The sequence below is a fragment of the Leptopilina heterotoma genome, unplaced genomic scaffold (assembly GCF_015476425.1).
Source record: "Leptopilina heterotoma isolate Lh14 unplaced genomic scaffold, ASM1547642v1 Lhet_8, whole genome shotgun sequence".
NCBI lineage: Eukaryota > Metazoa > Arthropoda > Insecta > Hymenoptera > Figitidae > Leptopilina > Leptopilina heterotoma.
The window spans coordinates 1,392,768-1,410,997 of NW_025111180.1; the positions used below are offsets into that span (position 1 = coordinate 1,392,768).

Sequence of the window (18,230 nt, forward strand, 5' to 3'; positions counted from 1 at the left end):
CCAAATGTTTCCAACTGTACCCAATTTTTTAATTTTATTTTTTATTTTCTGAGGATAAGCTGTTGTTTTCTAACTTTTTCAATAATTTTTCTTTTTAAATATTTTTTTCAATTTTAAAATTAATAATAATAATATAGTAATAGACTTATACTGATTAAAAAAGAATCAATTTAAGGACTAATAAATCAAGATGAAATGTACTTTAAAATTTTAGTTACGGAAAATTTGGTTTAAAACAAGTAATGTGCCAGTATTATCATCATCACATTCGCGGTATTCGAAAGTCTTATTTGTAGCACGATTTGAAGCCACTTCCTTTAATTTAACCATTCCATTATTTTGTTTCTCGATACTCCAAAAATTATTAAAATAAATTTGATAAATAACATCACATTCAGAAGAAATAGAAACACAAATATGAACCTGTTGCTGAAGAATCGCCGCACACACGTTCATCGTATCAACGAGGAGAGCACATAATCTAGCGATGTGTACTTCTTTTGTTTCCTTGACGTCCGGATCTTGAATGTAATTATCAAGATCTTCTAATATCAATACAGAAGGTTTAGAAGCGAAACGGTGTAAATCCGCCAGTTGTTCAACTAACGTCTCATAATTCGAGAGATACCTGTACAACAAAAGAAAAATTGTTATTAAAAAATTTTTAAATAAAAATAAATAAAAATAAAAAATTTAAAAATCTAACTTTTTTTTATTCATCTTTTGTATTAAGTAACAGATTTCAAAAAAGTTCCTTACATAAATTGCATGAGTTGAAAAGATTCAGAGTTTGTGGTACTTCTGTCATGATGCGATAATTGTGGAGATTCCAATCGTTTGGGCGCTATGTAAATAACACGATGACCTTCTTCAGCCCAATAAATTGCTGCCTACAAAAGTATTGTATGAATTGAATCGTAAATTTTTCAAAAACACAAATTTTAAATAATTTTTTTTTCCATTAATACCATTAAATGTCCATAATATATCAAACGGAAATGGAAACTAGAAAAGTTAAGGAAGAATCCAAACAACTATCCGAACAAAAGTTAGTCCAATATGTCATAAATTTTTCGTAGGTATTTTAAAAGAAAACGTCAAATTAAAATTTAAAATCCTTATGATAGAAGCGTAATAAATTTAATTTTCTACATTTTGAACATTTTAAAGATACATTTGAATAAAAATTATAATTTTTTGTCAATAATAAATGATTTGAGTAACATAACCTAAAATTTAAGAAATGTTTCTTATTGACAGAAAATTGTAATTTTTATTCAAATGTAACTTTCAATCGTTTTAAATCTTCAAAATTAAATTCATCGTCTTTCCACCAAAACGAATTTAAAATTTAATTTGTGTTTTTCTTTTAAATTACGAAATTAAGACATTGAACTAACTTTTGATTTGACTGGTCGTCTGATTCTTCTTTAAGCTTCTTTAATTTTCATTTTGATTTATAAATAAATAAATAAAAATCGACGGAGGGTATTTTGAGATATTAAGATTTTAACATTTAAAACAGAAATTTCTTTACGAAATTGAGAGAAATTTAAAAAAATATAAAAATAGCAATAGAAAGTTAATGAAATTCTCTTTCGAATCAGTGTATAATATGTTACAAATAATTAAATTTTTATCATTTTTATATATAATAAAATTTATTGGAAAATCACTCTCCTTGCGATTGTCTTTTGTCAGTGATACGGTTTGAAATAGAATGCCTCAAATAAATAATTGTTCCTAGTCGATTTAGATTATTCTTTTTATATAAAAAAATAAAAAGGAATTTTTCAAGAATCTATATAAAAAATAAAAAATTAGGTTAAAAAAGTAAAATGTATTTTTTTCAGTGCGCATAGGGAGCTATAGATAGCTTTTTTCTCTTTGTGTTACTTCGCCATTTTTTCACTATTTAAATGTTTATTCCACAGAAAGGTGACTGTAATAACGTAGCTTTCTTTAAACAAAAATCCCTTCTACTTTTTTTTTTCTAGAAATTTCTTTTTGGAACACTGCAGAATAATTCAACGCGCCCCGGGGCGTAATAAATATAATGATAGTGCAAATCATTATTTAGCTCAGATCTTGTTGTAAAAAAAATATAAATATAGTTTTCACTAAAGAAAATTGAAGAAAAATAAAACTACAGTTATAAACACAAAACATATTGGCTACCCCGGTTAGTCCGCGTACAAAAAAAATACCTACTGCGAAGGTTTAATATTAATAACTACATTCGACCTTCAATGTAGGTACTCTGGGTACGTTATGTTTTAATCTAAATAAAAAAATTACCTCGAACATAAGAAATGAAGTTAATTTCTTCGGGCCAACTATTATCGTTGACTCAACAGAAGACATCGTTGACATTTCCCTTTCTGTTTGGCTTGAGCCATGAAAAGGATACTGAGAGTGCAGTCCCATGCTGGTAGAATAGTGGAGTAGTGTACTAGATTTGACCAATCAAAATAAGTGTTAAAAAAATCCAGTCATCTGATTGGTCGAAACTTATTGTGGACACAACTTTGAGACAATTAACTTTTTATTGTGGAAAGACCATTTGACGGTGTGGTTGCACCTTTAAACTCATCAAAAACGCCTATGTTTTTTTGCCAGTCTTTCCAAGTTTTTCGCTAAATATATACATACACCGGGAACCAAAAAAACTTTTACGATTCAATTCTTGAAATAATTTTTTAACAATAAAAATGAGTGAAAGGTCTTATAAATACTATAAGCAATAGTCTATACAATTACCAATTTTATTGTGTATTACTTAAGTTACTTATTTTTTGACGTATGTTTATTTACATTTACCTAAGTGTATATTTTTTATTTGTCACGGACTTTTTAAATTGAACATTTACAAAAAAGTAGTTCTACTCCTACTTTGATGATATTTGTAAATACTGCCAGTCTGTATAATAATGTTAAAGTCAAAAAATTTGAATACGTATGACATGTTTTTATGTTAAAGAGGTTAGTTGAGGTTATATTACTGATTGTGTAAAACAAAAATGAAATGTAAATTTGTATCTTAACATGTGAGGAGAAAAGTTCCTGATGAGTATTTTTTAAGCAAGTAGTTTAATCTGTTTTAAAATTTGACAAAAATATAATAAATTTTTGAAAGTTCAGGTTAAATTTATACTCTTGAGCAAAGTTTAACTTTTAATGTATTGCAATTGCTCAAACTCCAATAATAGTAGATTTCTGTTCTTCTATGTTATATATAAACTTAGTAGTCTCAATTTTTCATATTTCTAGAGTTTTTAACGTTCATAAAAGCCTCGGATATAATAACTTTTTTCGACTCTTCTAAATATTGCAATATTTTTAGTATAAAATGCAACTTATTTCTAGTTTTACAGTGTGAAAATAGACAAATCTTTTAAAAATGATTTTTGAATATTTTTTCTAATTATATTTTCAAAATATACAGTTAAAAAGACTTGAAAATTTATAAAAATTTAATTTAAAATAATTAATTTTTTAAGTACTTATTTTATTAAAATTTTTTTAAAATCAACTTTAGAAGAATTACAATTTTTAATTTTTAATGTAATTAAATTCTCAAAAGTTTAATAAATTTTTGATAATGGAAATCTCAGGGAACTTCGTTTTAATATTTCTTTTACTTTTAAAGAAAAATAGTTAGCTGAAAAAATTATAGTTTTGTTTTTATAACCGTATTTTATTTTTAAAATGTAGAAAAAATAATATTTTTTAATAATTCTTTTCAGGAGACAGTGTAAGATAAGTGAAAAATGGAGCGTAGCAAAACAGGAACCGGTCGTGGAACAAAAAATAAAATCGCTCAACATCCATCAGATTTATTTGCACTCGGTTCGAAAGGTGGTCGAAATGAAAGTTCTGATTCAAAGAGACCTGGTGTTATTCACGGAAAATCCGTGCCAAGTAGTTCAAGTTCAAGTGAGAATTTTCAATATATTTTTTCTAGAAATTATTGTTAATAACACTTTCCTTCTTTTAAAAATTTCGCGTTAAAAAAATACTACTATATAAAAATTTTTATAATAAAAAGTTTACTATTCTTTAAAGGTTCAGATCGGAAGAAAGAAGCTCCGTCAGGTTCGTTGCAGTCGATGATACCTGCGAAGAAGGCAAAATTGTCGACGCACGTTACACATTCACGATCTCCGATATCGAGTGCGGAAGCGTGGGAGGTAGTTGCAATTGAATGCGATCCTCCGGACCTGGTGCCAATGGTCCTGGAAGCCAACGACAATGACGAGGGAGACAAGGTTATTGGTTTAATTTGCGGTGCAGCCAGAACTTTAAGAAATCAACGATGGAAACCAGATACTCTACTCTACATGGGTTTGATGTATCTGGCGAAAATACGTCCTTCTATTTTTTCCAACGATTGCATATTACATGCCTTGTCGTCCTTATTGAAACGAGATCAGAGTCTTAATTTTAAGAACAAAGGCAATCCACTTGTTTCTGTACTTGCTGCCAATTTACTAATGCGTGGCTTTTATGACAAGAAGAATTGGCCGGAAGTCTTTGTTAAGGTAAGAAGAAATTTCTTATTTCATTGCTTGTTCAGATTTCGCACTTAAAAGCAATTATTTTTAGAGTGAATTAAAATATTCCTTAAGGTCAGGAAAAAAGTCAAAGTTCTGTATGTAAATCAGGGGAAAAATCAAATTTTTGTGGCAACCCTGAATTTATTGTTATAAAATTTTGTTACTAAATTTGAGACACATCGTATAAAAACTATTAGAATATTTATTGATCAAATTGGGAAGTCTGCAAATTTGTTTGAAACGACCTTTTAATGAACATTTTTTTATTTTCAAGCTCTACATTGATGATGCACTCGGCGATCGTGTTTGGATAGACAATGAAGAATGTAAAGGATTCGTCGACAATATTTTAACAGGTTTTAATACGCGAATTCCGCCAAAAAGTGCACTGCAACTTGAATTGAATGTATTAAATCCAAGAGACAGTCACAGTCCCACTGCGGCAGAAGATGACGACAATGGAATTTTGTCCCTTCATCTTCCGGGTGACAAGGAGAAAAATGAATTTACAGTGAGTCCGAGATACGCTCACTGTATCGACAACATTGAGCAAATTGTTCTTGACGTCGTTAAGGAGCAACTCAATCGACGACAATTAGATTCCATTACGAGAAATTTTCTCAAACTTCTCTCGTCCACCTGTGGATTTGTCGAAATTCGAAATATCGTTGTCTCGAGACTCGAGATGTGGATGCACAATCCGAAAATATTGAAACCAGCTCAAGAGCTGTTGGTTTACGTCTGTTACAATTGTATTTCTCATACGCAACGCGATGTTGAGGTTATTAGTCAACTGGTGAAAATGAGACTCAAAAGTAAGAGTGTGATTAATCTTTATCTGAACGGAATTAAGGAGATGATTGGTTTGCATCCTGAGAATCTGTCGACAATAATGAAACACACGATTTACAACGAATTGTCAACGTCGAGGAATCCTAATAATATGCCTGTTTTGGGAGTGATGTTTCAATCGACACCGGAAGCATCGGCAAAATTACTCGCTGAAATATTTCAGGATTTGCTGATGAATCGAGACGATTACCTGCGCTCACTGCGATCATTGCTGAGGGAGATAATTCGCGTCTGCCGTCAGGATTTGAACCTCATTCCGTTTGCCAAGACGCTTATGATCGAAAGACCGGACTTGATTCAACAGATACGAGCTTTCGAATTTAAAGATCGGGTCTTTATGTCCATCATGGATTTACTTTGCGTTTGCATGCTGTTGGGAATCAGTCCGCAAGTGAAGGAAGTTGCGGTCCAAGTGCAAAGAGGCGACAAAAAGGATATCGCGGTTCTTCATCAATTCCATAAACTCGTGGCTACAATTCAGCACGAAGCCGTCCTTTGGCTACACACCACAGCGCCAAAAATGTTCGGAATGGGAAAAGAAAGTTTACTGCATTCTCTTCAAAAAATTTTATTGCTGGAATCTGCAGAACAATATTATAAATTAGACAACTGGCCACCCGAAACGGACAGGACTTTTTACATGAGACTCGTTTCTGAAATTCCTCTAATGCAGTGTACTTTGATGAAACTTTTATTCATTGGACTATCAAAAGTAAGTTCTTCAAGTATTTAAATCATTTATTAACTAGCTGTCGTATCCATCTTATTGTTAATTAAAGATTAAATAATTATCACTTTCAATATAAACTTAAAACTTTGAATAAAAAAAAAAAATAAATAATAATAATAATAAATTCAAAAATATTATTTTTCCTTTTAAATTCCAATTTATTATTTATTTATTTGGTTGTAGGAAAATGGAAACATTCACATGGAGACTTTGGACTTGGTGGACCAATTGGTTCGCAGAGCAGCGGCAAATTCGAATGAAAGTCTTCCAACTTTAGAGGCGGATAATATTAATATTATTGATTTGATTTTCAATCACTGTACGTATCAAGCACCAGAATCGATCAGTATTCCCGTTGGGTAAGTATATTTTTTCTAAAGCTTAGAAAAATGGAATGAAAGTTAAATTATTCATTTATTGTTGAATACATTTTTTACGCCAGATATCAACCACCATCTTTGGCGATTTCAAATCTCTATTGGAAGGGTTGGACGATTCTTTTAATACTCGCAGCTCATAATCCTCTGTCAATTGGAGCAGAAGCCTGGAACGAGTATCCAATTCTCCGAACTTTGATGGAAATGTGCATTACAAAGTGAGTACATACTTAATTCCCTAATAGTTGGAATAAAATAATTATTTTCAATACTTTTAATAAAAACGATTCAACAAATTTTAATAAAATTCTTTCAAACTATTCAATTATTTACAAAATGTTTTCGAAATTTAAGTATTTTTAATATCTATTATTTTAATCAAAAATTTCTCAAAGGAATTCAATAAATTAAAAAAAAACTTATAAAATTCTTTGCATATATTCAATTATTATTCATTAATATAATAAAATTTTCACAGAAATACAATTATTAAAAACAAAAGTTTCAGAAAATTTTTCGAAAAAAATCAATTATTTAAAAAGATTATTATAAAAGTCTTCGCCGCAAGAATTAAATTATTTGAAACGAATTTTAAAAAGTTCTTAATAAGAATTCAGATATTTTTTATAAATAATAAAATTCTTTTCAGAAATTCAATTATTTTTAAAAATTTTAATCAATTTTTTTGCAAGAATTCAATTATTTTCATAAATAATAAAATTCTGTTAAGGAAATCAATTATTAGATAGTAAAACTCATCACAAAATTTTAATTATTTTTAATGCAATTTTAATCGCATTTCTCGAAAAATATAATTATTCTTAAAAATGTTATTAAAATGTGTTTCTAAAGAATTCTATTATTTAAAAATTTGTTGATAAATTTCGTTATGAGAATTCAATTTCCAGAAACATTGAATTATTCAATAAATTATTTATTTTTGTATTTAAATAATTGAATTCTTATAGAATTCTGTAATAAAAGTTGATTTAAAAATGAATTTCAGTTAAAATTTTAGATAATAATTGAATATTAAAAGAATTGTAGTATAAATTTTTAGAAATAATTGAATTTTGAAAAGGTTTCAAATTAAAATCTTTGAAAATTAAAATTTTTATAGTTTCAACTAACAATTCAGTAGAATTAATTTTTTTGGAAAAGTTTAATTAATTGTTTTAAAATTATTTGAATTTCTTCGCAAGAATTTAATTATTTTCTAAAATTTTAACAAAATTTTTCAAAACAATTCAATTAGTTTTTAAAATAATAAAGACTTTGCAAAAATTCAAGTATTTTCAATAAAATTTTAAAAAAGAATTCAATTTTTTTATTAATTCGTTATAAAGTTTGTAAAAAGAGCAATTATTTTCTAAAATTTATTAAATTCTTCGAAACAATTCAATTATTTTTATAAATGGTAAAATTATTTGCAAAAATTCAATTATTTTAAATACAATTTTAATAAAATTTTATGAAAGAATGAAATTTTTAAAAAAAATTTTTTATAAATCCTGCTAAACAATTCAATTTATTGTTGTTATAAGTAGTGAAATTCATCGCAAGAATTTATTTATTTATTTTCAAAAAACATAAAAAAATTCTTCAAAAGCATTTAATTATTTACTATATTTTAATAAAATAAAATTTAATAAAATTATTTTAGAAAATTGTAATAAAATTCTAAGAATGTTATTATTTTCAAAAAATTTTTAATAGAATTTTTTAATTAAATGTTTAATTTTAATTATTAAGAAATACGATTATTTTTAATACTTGAATGAAATATTTCACATAATTCAAAGAAAGTTTTTAAAAGAATTTAATTAAGATTTTGAAAAATTGTAATAAAATTCTTGTCTTGTAATTATTTTCATAAAATAATAAAATTCTTCGAAGGAATTCAATTTTTTTCGAATTGTTTGATAAAATTCTTTGCAAGAATTTAATAATTTTCTTCATGTTTTGTGTTTTATAATAAATATTCTTATAAGTTGTAGAATTTCAAAAAAGTTTGAATTTGAAATTTTTGAAAATCTTAATTCCTATGGAAAAATAATATTGATTAAATATTAATTTAAAAATTAAGTTATTGACTTTTTTGCGTCTGAAAGTCGATGTCTGGCGCTCTAATGTTTAAAGTTTAAATAATAATAGAATGTTTAAAGTATTTGTATAAATAATAAGTTGTATAATTTTTTTAGTCACTTCTCCTATCCACCGCCAACGATGGCTCTGCCTGAAGTAATAGAGCAGGAACGATCGAAGGAACTGCAAGTCGAAGCCCTCGAGAAACAGGAAATTCTCGAGTACGAAGCTCATCTGGCTGCGGCGACGAACAGAATGCAAATATCTGAACAAACAAGTCTACTTCTTCCGCAATTAATAACAATGGATCCAAAAGGCATCGCCAGAAAGCCGCCGCCAATCGTCCTCGAACAAATTCAATCTCTGAATACAAGTCATCGTCTTGGTCATCTATTGTGTCGATCAAGGAAGCCGGATTTTCTCTTGGACATTATTCAACGACAACAGCAAAGTTCTTCTCAAAGTATGCCGTGGCTCGCCGACTTGGTTCAGAACAGCGAAGGTTCTCTAAGTCAATTGCCGGTACAGTGTCTTTGTGAATTTCTCCTATCGACGAACGCGCAGAATGCAGAAAAACAAGCGCGACAACAACAATTGCTCGCTCATCTGCAAACGCTCTTGACCGATGCCAGTGAAGATCAGCAGCACGCGTACGAAGTGCTCGAATATTTCCTCCGAAGATTGAGCAGTCAGCAGACGAGCAGTCGAATTCAAGCGATAACGGGTTTAAAAATGGTCCTGGACTCGATCCCCCTGGACGAGGAGCAAATGGACATTGACGGTCGATGCGACAACGAAGTCTGGCTCCTGCGGAAACTACCCTCGATTCCCCACTTCCTGGCAGTTCGATCCCTCGTCTCCACAGCCTTGCGAGGCGCCTGCCAAGTGGAAAACAATCCCGAACTCGTGAGAGTCTACATTCTGTATCTCGCCGTTCACACCGTCGAAGACGAACTCACCGAGCTAATTAACTTGGCCAACGAAATTTCCCAGCTAGTCGTTGAGAGAAGCACAATCGTTGCCGCGATCCTACCACAACTGGACAATGACAACCCTCAGACCAGGCAAACCCTTCACGCCTTCATGGACATCTTCTGCAATTACCTGCAAAAGGCCCGCGAACCAAGGGGAGAGGATTCTCGTGGATTTACCTGGTGTGAGAGTCAAGATTTGATTCTAGTTCAATGGAGCAATCGCGAGCAGTGTACAATGCACATACTCGTAGTTCACGCAATGATTATTCTTCTGACATACGACTCGACAGATGGGGATATTTTGTTTGCCGAACTCTTGGAAACTTGGTTTCCAGTGAATGAAGATCCACCGCGAGCATTTCTTGTCGATACAAGTGAAGAGGCACTTTTGATTCCCGATTGGCTAAAATTGAGAATGATAAGGAGTAATATTCCCCGATTGGTGAATGCTGCACTTGAGGAATTGGAACCACAACAACTTGTGTTGTTTATCCAGAGTTTTGGCATTCCCGTCACTGCAATGACAAGATTGCTGCACATTCTGGATGAGACTGTGCAACTCAATCCTGATTCTGTCGGCGAAGTTGTTCTGGATAAAATATACATGGCACAGTTAGTGAATATTCTTCATAAACGTGGAGCTTCTGGCGGTTTGGTTTTCATGCAAGTCTTGGAATTACAGGTGCCAGAACTTCCGGAAGAACATTCACTTTCCGTGGGGAAACTTGTGGAGCCATTGCCTCCTAGTGCAATGATTCAAAAGCAATCTGTCATTCAGTGCTCTGTTAAGACAGACGTTCCTCATCTTATCAATAGGTGAATATTTTTTAGAGCTTTCATTTAATTTCTAATTATAGAACTTTACAGATTTGAAATAATTTAACTCTTGAAAAACTCGAAAAATTATATTTTTCGAAAAATAATTTTGCAAATAATTTTATTTAGAACTGCAAAAAATAATTGAATTTTATAATAGTTGGGTTTTCAATTTTTATAAATAATATAAATAACTAGCAAATGTTACGCGCAAAACGCAATATTTAATTTTTAATTATTGTCTAAATTATGTAGTAAATTTTTGAATTTTCAAATATCAACTTCAATTTTTGAATAATTTCAGACTCGACATTTGAAAAAAATTCAACTTTCATAAAATTCTTTCTTCGCACGAGATTCAATTATTTTCTCTATACAAAATTTCTCAAAAGAATTCAATTATTTTTTGAAATTTACATAAAACTCAATTCAATTTGTTATTATGCAAATTAAAAAATTTTTTATTATTCAAATATGAATTTCTGAATAATTTCAGATTTGAACTTTAAAAAAAATTCAATAATTAACTACATTTACTAATTAATTACTCTAGTTTATTAATTTCAAAAATTTTAATAGAATTCATTAAAAGAATTCAATTATTTTCATAAATAATAAAATTCTTTGAAAGAATTCAATTATTTTCTTAAATAGTAAAAGCTTTTTAAAAATTCAATTATTTTCAAGAAAATTTCGCGAACAAAATCAATTTTTTTTTAATTCGTTAAAAAAAATTTCAAAAGAATTCAATTATTTTCTAAAATTTTTATAAATCCTTCAAATAATTCAATTACATTTATAATTGTAAAATTCTTGTAAAAAATTTAATTATATTTAAAATATTTTCACAAAAGAATCAAATTTTTTTAATTTTTATAAATATTTTTCGAAAAAATTCATTTATTTTGTAAAATTTTATGAAAGAATTCAATTTTTAAAAATTTTTTAATAATAATTATCAAAAAATTCAATTTTCTAAAATTTTGATAAATCCTTTGTAACAATTCAATTATATTTATAAATAGTACAATTCTTTGAAAAAATTCAATTATTTTCAAAAAAGTTCCACGAAAGAAATGAATTTTTTTCTTAATTCGTTATAAAATTTTTTAAAAGAATTTACTTTCTAAAATTTTAATAAAATTCAATAATTAAATATTTAATTTCAATTATTAGGAAAGACAATTATTTTAAAAACTTGAAAGAAATTGTTCATAAAATTCAATTATTTTCAAAAAATTTTGATAAAATTCTTCGAAAAAATGTAATTAGTTTGATTACATTTTCAATAAGAACTTTGCTAAAGATTTCAATTACCTTGAAAAGTTTAAATAAAATTCTTTATAAAAATTCAATTATTATGAATGCAATTTGAATTAAATATAAAATTCTTTGTAAAAATTCAATTATTTTCTCAAATAATATAATTTTTCACCAGATTTCAATTATTTCAAAATATTTTTATAAAATTCTTCCCGAAAATTCAATTATTTTCACAAATAATAATATTTATTGAAAAATTTCAATTATTTTCAAAAAATTTTAATTCTTTCATGGAATTCAATTTAAATTGTATAGAAAATTTAATAAGTATTTAATTAAGTAAAAAAAAATTAATTAATTTATTTATTTAATTAAGTATTTAATTAAAATTTAAAAAATAATTTAATCTTATCGTAATCAGTTATGCCAAGAATTTTATTAAATTTTTTTATAATAATTGAATTTTTGCAAATTTTTCACAGGAATTTAATTGTTTTTGAAAATTTTAATAAAATTCTTCGCAAGAATTGAATTATTTTCATAATTAATAAAACTCACCGCAGAATTTCAATTCAATTTCAATAATTTATATTTTAAATTAATCTCTTGATGTTATTTTGAATAATTTTACAATTAAAAAAATTCGTAATAGAATTGTTTTAAAATAAAATATAACATTATTATTATTCTTTTTTTTGACAGGATTTTCATCGAACCCGTACCATCGAATCAAAAGATGGACGCATTTAGAAGACTACACAAGACTCTCGTTAAAGATCTACAAAAGTCAGTTAAGGAGAGTGGATCAGTAATTTTGGCGATACAACATATTCTTAGTGTTTTAAGTTCTATGCAAGTGAAACAATTTTTATCATCTCTCGTTAACCTACCGAAATTTTCTTGTACCTTAATGAGGGTTTTATTGCTGCCACTGAAGAAACCAACGACAATGAAGCAAATTGTCGATCTCGCAAGGACCATGTGCTTGAATTTAATTTCATTAATTGGAGACGTGAAAGCGCCGATTCTCCTCATTTTACGTGACTTTGCTAATCTTCAATTGTCAAAGGTTCCAAACAAAAAAGAGTTGATTGCCTTGACGCAAACAAGAGATCCTGCTTCTATTTTGGAAAACACTGACGACCTTAATTTGGAGGAAGTTGGACGTAAGTTGTTAGATGTTTGCTTGAGGCAGCAGAAAAATGATGCGCTAGTTGAGGCGATGGAGAAACTCTTGATATCAGACAGCAATGAAAAAAACGTTAAGCCTAGAACGGGATTGTTACTTGATTGGCTCGCTTCTGTAGAACCTGAATTAATAGGGACATGTCGTAATCTGCAAATGACTCTTCTTTTTGGAAAGACGAATATTGATATTCAAATTAACGAGAGTGTTGTTAATGTTCATTCCTGTAGACCTTATTTGTTGACACTTCTCACTCATCGAGCAAGTTGGACAACGCTGTACAAATGCGTCGCTCATCTTCTGGAAAAATGTGACAAGGCGTGAGTAAAACAGCACTCATCTACTAAAATCTACTAATTACTACTTTTTTACGTTATGCTACTATTTAGGTACTTTTTTTTAGATTTCAGCTACTAAAAACTATTATTTCTGTTCTTTTTAAAATTTACTTTAAATTCGCCAATACTAGAAATCAAAAAACTATTCTCAAAAATAATAATCAAATTCTTTAAACCGATTCAATTATTTTCAAAAAATATTCGAAATTCTATTTTCAATAACTAGTATCTATTTTCATAAAATTTCACAAAAGAATTAAATTATTTTAAAAAAATTGATAAAATTAATACTCAATTCAATTATTTTCATATAATAAAATTTACACAGAAATTCAATTAATTTAGAATAGAATTTTCAAACAAATTTCGAAAAAATCAATTATTTAAATAAATTTTTATACAATTCTTCACAATAATTCAATTACTTTCACTAATAATATTTTTCATGGAAATTCAATTAGTTAAAAAAAATTTTCATAAAATTCGAAGCAAGAATTCAATTATTTTCATACATAACAAAATTATTCCAGAAAATTCAATAATTTTAAAAAATTCTAATATAATCGTCCGCAAGAATTCAATTATTTTCATAAATAATAAAATGCTTTTTAGGAATTCAATTATTTTCAAAAAAAAATTTATTAAAATGCCACACAGACATTCAATTATTTTAAAAAATTCTAATAAAATCGTTCGCAAGAATTCAATTATTTTCATAAATATATATCAAAATGCTTTTTTAGAAATTTAATTATTTTCAAAGAAAATTTAGTAAAATGCCCCACAAACATTCAATCATTCTCAAAAATTTAAATATTTTCTTTGTAAAATTTTATTTTATTTTTAAAAACTTTTCGCAATTCAATGATTTTCAATATTCACTATTTTCATAAAATTAGTCGAAAGAAATCAATTTTTTTAAAAATGTTATTAATTAGAAATTGTTTAATCAATAATTTTACTGAAATATTTCAATTTTAAAAGAGTTTCATTTTTAATTTTAATAAATAGATCAACTTCATAAGGTTTTAATTACAAATTTTTTAAAATTTCAATTTTTATTTCGCAGTAATTTAATTATTTTGTAAAAATTTTTTTTAAATTCTTGTGAAGATTTCAATTATCTTTATAAGTAGTAAAATTTTTCTCCGAAATTCAATTATTTTCAAAATATTTTAATAAAAATATTTTGACAAAATTTCAATTATTTTCAAAAATCTTCCTCAATTCAATAATTTTCAATAAGTATCAACTATTTTAATAAAATAAAATTTTTTGCAAAATTCAAATATTTTCATAAATAACAATATTCATGACAAGAATTCAATTATTTTCAAAAGTAATAAAATTCTTTTCCAAAATTCAATTATTTTCAAAACAGTTAAAAAAAACTTCGTCGAGATTTAAATTTTCTTCATTTATAGAAAAATTTTTCTCCGAAATTCGATTATTTTCAAATATTTTAATAAAAATATTTTGCCAAAATTTCAATTATTTTCAAAAAATTTCCTGAATTCAATAATTTTCAATGTCAACTATTTTAATGAAATAAAATGCTTTGCAAAATTCAAATATTTTCATAAATAACAATATTTATGACAAGAATTCAATTATTTTCATAAATAACAATATTCATGACAAGAATTCAATTATTTTTAAAAGTAATAAAATTCTTTTCCAAAATTCAATTATTTTCAAAACAGTTAAAAAAAAATCCTCGTCAAGATTTCAATTATCTTCATACATAGAAAAATTTTTCTCCGAAATTCAATTATATTTAAAAATTTGAATTAAAATTTTTAACAAAATTTCAATTACTTCTTAAATTTGATTATTTTCACATAAAATTTCCTAAAAGAATTCAATTATATATAAAAAAAATTTCCCAGGAATTCAATTATTTAAAACGGAATTAGCATAAATTTTTTCGAAAAAAATTAATTATTTAAAAATTCTTGTGAACATTTCAATTAATTAAAGGAGTAGTATTTTAATAAAAGGAGTATAAATAAAAAAATACAAGTTGAAAAAAGGCAAATATAAAATAAATAAATTTTTATAAGAATAATAGAGAATAAATTATATTAATACAATAAATGATTTTAAAATGAGTCGAAAACTACTGAATTTAGTGAAAATAGTCGAAAAAGATGTTATTCCAGACCTGTTACGTTAATAATTTATACCGATTTAAATTTATTTCAGTTATGATCCAACGGCGGTGTTGGATTTCCTTTGGGCTTTGACTTGTAATCCAAAATTGTGGCAAGGTCGCGACAAATTCACTCCGAAACATTACATTCCAGAAAATGTATTATTATTGACGGAACAACAACTTTTGAATCTTGTCGCGTACCTTGTGGAAGAAGGTGTAAATATCTGCAATCAAGGGAACAGAAATGCAGCTCTAACTCAAATGGAAACTAGACTCAATCTTCTCCTTCACTGCGTTTCAACTGAAGACCAACTCACTTCGAGAGTTGTTAATTATTTAGCAGAGCAAATGATAGCCACTGACAAAATGTATGTATGATTAAATGGAAAAAAAATATTTAATATTAAACTTGATTAATTTTTATTTTCCAGAGAACACTCTGACATGTCGCATCAATTTTTACTTCATTTGTATATGAAAATACCAAAAGTCATTTGTTTCCTCGACTCGTATGAAACGAAGAAATTCGTCGATGGCGCAAGAATCACGGAGTGGACTGGCTCAGTTTTGGATTGTATGAGTCATTCTCTTTTAACTGCATTGGCAGCAACGCCACGGCAAAAATCTTGGAATTCAAAATCTCAGGAATTTGAACTCTGCGCTAGGAAAATGGCGACAGTACATCCCATTCTCGTTTTGCGACAACTTCCAATGTTAGCATCTTCACTCACTGGCAGAACGTATCTGTCCTTCTCGCAATTTAGATCGGGTCACCATTTAAATCTTTTTAATCAAGTTATGGGCTTATTGGAACTGTTGCAGCCTCATCTCTTCAACGAAGATCACAGACCTGCTTTGGAAGATACTCTGGAAAATTATTTCCAGTGTTTCCAGGTAATTCAGTTATTTATTAATAATAGTTGCATGTCTTTGTTTTTCTGTTCCCTGATTTTTTTCATCATTTGAATTTTAAAATTTATTGAAAATTCCAATTTAATTAATAATAATAAAATAATTTCCCAAAAGAATTCAATTACTTATTTTAAAAAAATATCAAATTCTTTGCTAACATTCAATTATTTTCATAAATAAAAAATTTTTCACGAGATTTCAGTTATTTAAAACACAATTTGCATAAATTTTTTTGAAAAAATTCAATTCAGGGTTGCCACAAAAGTTTAATTTTGTTTTTCCTTGATAATTATTATTTTTTACATTTTAGAATTACATGCCAGTGAAAGACTTAGATCAGCTCTTTAATCGGTTCGTAGCTTTATTGCAAGCTTACATTTCTCAAGGTGGTCAAAGAGCTTTGAAATATCTTCAAAAACATGCACATGTTCTCTAGTGAGTATAATGCTAATAATTATTATTATAATATTAATAATTCAGTAACCGCCACGAAAGTTTATTTTCCTTTTTATTGAATACAATGTATCTATAAAGAAATTCAACATTTTATATATTAAAAAAATATTAAGTTATTTTATTTTTCTTTGTACATTAAAAGTAAAATATTTTCGATTTCAGTGAGTTACAAGGTCGCCCTGGACTAAATAGTTTACGGACTTTAATGTCAGGAATTCCAGTGCCAAGAGAAGGCGAAGATGACGACGATGCGCTGATTATAGTTGCACCTGTCATACCTCCTCCTGAACCACTGTTTACGCAACAATTTTCAGCTTCCTTACCAACGCTTAAAAAGCTTTACGGCGATGGTAAGAAATTTTCATTATTTATTTCTAAAAATAAATTTTACATCTAAAGAATTAAGAACTAAAGAATTAAGAAGTCTAGTAAAAATACATATATTAATCTAAGTAAAACATAATTACTTATAACTAAATAAATAAATCTTAAAGGTAAATTATTTCAATTTTGAAAACAATTTTCAGAAAATTATTTTCTGCAAGCAAATTTTCTGACTTTTTTTGTGAATAACGTATTTTTTATTGCTCTGGTAAATAATAAACTTTCAATCAATGTTTCAGATGTGCTTGACGTTCTTCATGAAATTGAAAGTTCATCATCTCGTAAGCCTGCGATTTTGGAGCCAATAATTGACAACATTGCAGATCTGCTGGTGTCGCCGCAAGGCAACGTCAGAGCAATGGCGCATAATTTAATAGCAAAGGTTCTGAAACATCGGCCCAGTCCAAATTTGAATATACTGGCTGCTTTTCAGAGATGTTTGGACAGCCCACGGGCCGATGTTCTTATGTCTGCTTTGGATAGGTTACCGGACATTGTCTTGTGTATGCAAGGTAAGAAAATTACGAATTACGAAAAATTATATTTTCAAAATCACCTCAATTTATTTTCAATTTTAATTTTTACAATTCTTCATACAATTGTGCGAGAGTAACTTCTCGTTCTCAGAAAGTAAAATTGATATTTTATTCAGTCACGGAAATCAGAAAAAATTAATTTATTATTAAATTATTTTTATTTCTCTTTTTCAGAACACGCTCTACCTCTAATGCAAAAAGTCTTTGAACTTGGTGTAAATTCAAATGTAAATACTGTTCCTTATATTAATAAGAGCATAGCTCTTTTGAATACACAACAAGGCTGTTAATTGTAAGGGTAAAAATCATGTTTTCAAAAAAGATTATTTAAAATTAAACTCAACGACTGATGAATATTATAGTTATACGTTAATAATAATGTTTTAATTACATTCTGCTTTCTTTTCTTTCCTAACATCTCAACATTTTCATCAAAAAGAGAGGTTCCTTTAATTTAACAATTTATTATTCAAAACTTTCAATTTTTTATTTTTTTTCATTTTGTTCCAAAAGGGAACTAAGAATTTTATTAAAAATTCGTAATTAGTAAATCAAACTCATTCTGTTCTTTTATTTTTAAAAATATATTTAAATTTTGTTAAAAAATATT

The 18,230-nt window shown here is 27.5% G+C and overlaps 2 protein-coding genes across 3 annotated transcripts; one reads left to right on the forward strand and one right to left on the reverse strand.

Annotated features, from left to right (window-relative positions):
- Positions 1-196: 196 nt before the first annotated feature.
- On the reverse strand, positions 197-2,408 carry LOC122511037. 2 transcript variants are annotated; one of them, XM_043626039.1, is made up of 3 exons: positions 2,299-2,408; positions 760-890; positions 197-628 (listed from the first exon to the last, which is right to left on the reverse strand). In XM_043626039.1, exons 1-3 carry the CDS (start codon positions 2,371-2,373, stop codon positions 211-213), a joined length of 624 nt encoding a protein of 207 aa, XP_043481974.1. In that variant the 5' UTR covers positions 2,374-2,408; the 3' UTR covers positions 197-210. The 2 variants fall into 2 exon arrangements, with proteins under 2 accessions (XP_043481974.1, XP_043481975.1); XM_043626040.1 differs by lacking the exon at positions 2,299-2,408 and adding an exon at positions 969-1,113.
- Positions 2,409-2,609: 201 nt separating this feature from the next.
- On the forward strand, positions 2,610-18,012 carry LOC122510993 (integrator complex subunit 1). Its single transcript, XM_043625967.1, has 14 exons — positions 2,610-2,982; positions 3,747-3,936; positions 4,066-4,541; positions 4,831-6,120; positions 6,322-6,497; positions 6,581-6,733; positions 8,717-10,390; positions 12,356-13,159; positions 15,383-15,700; positions 15,764-16,226; positions 16,555-16,679; positions 16,863-17,050; positions 17,324-17,596; positions 17,795-18,012. Exons 2-14 carry the CDS (start codon positions 3,771-3,773, stop codon positions 17,908-17,910), a joined length of 6,222 nt encoding a protein of 2,073 aa, XP_043481902.1. The 5' UTR covers positions 2,610-2,982; positions 3,747-3,770; the 3' UTR covers positions 17,911-18,012.
- The last annotated feature ends 218 nt before the right edge of the window (positions 18,013-18,230 follow it).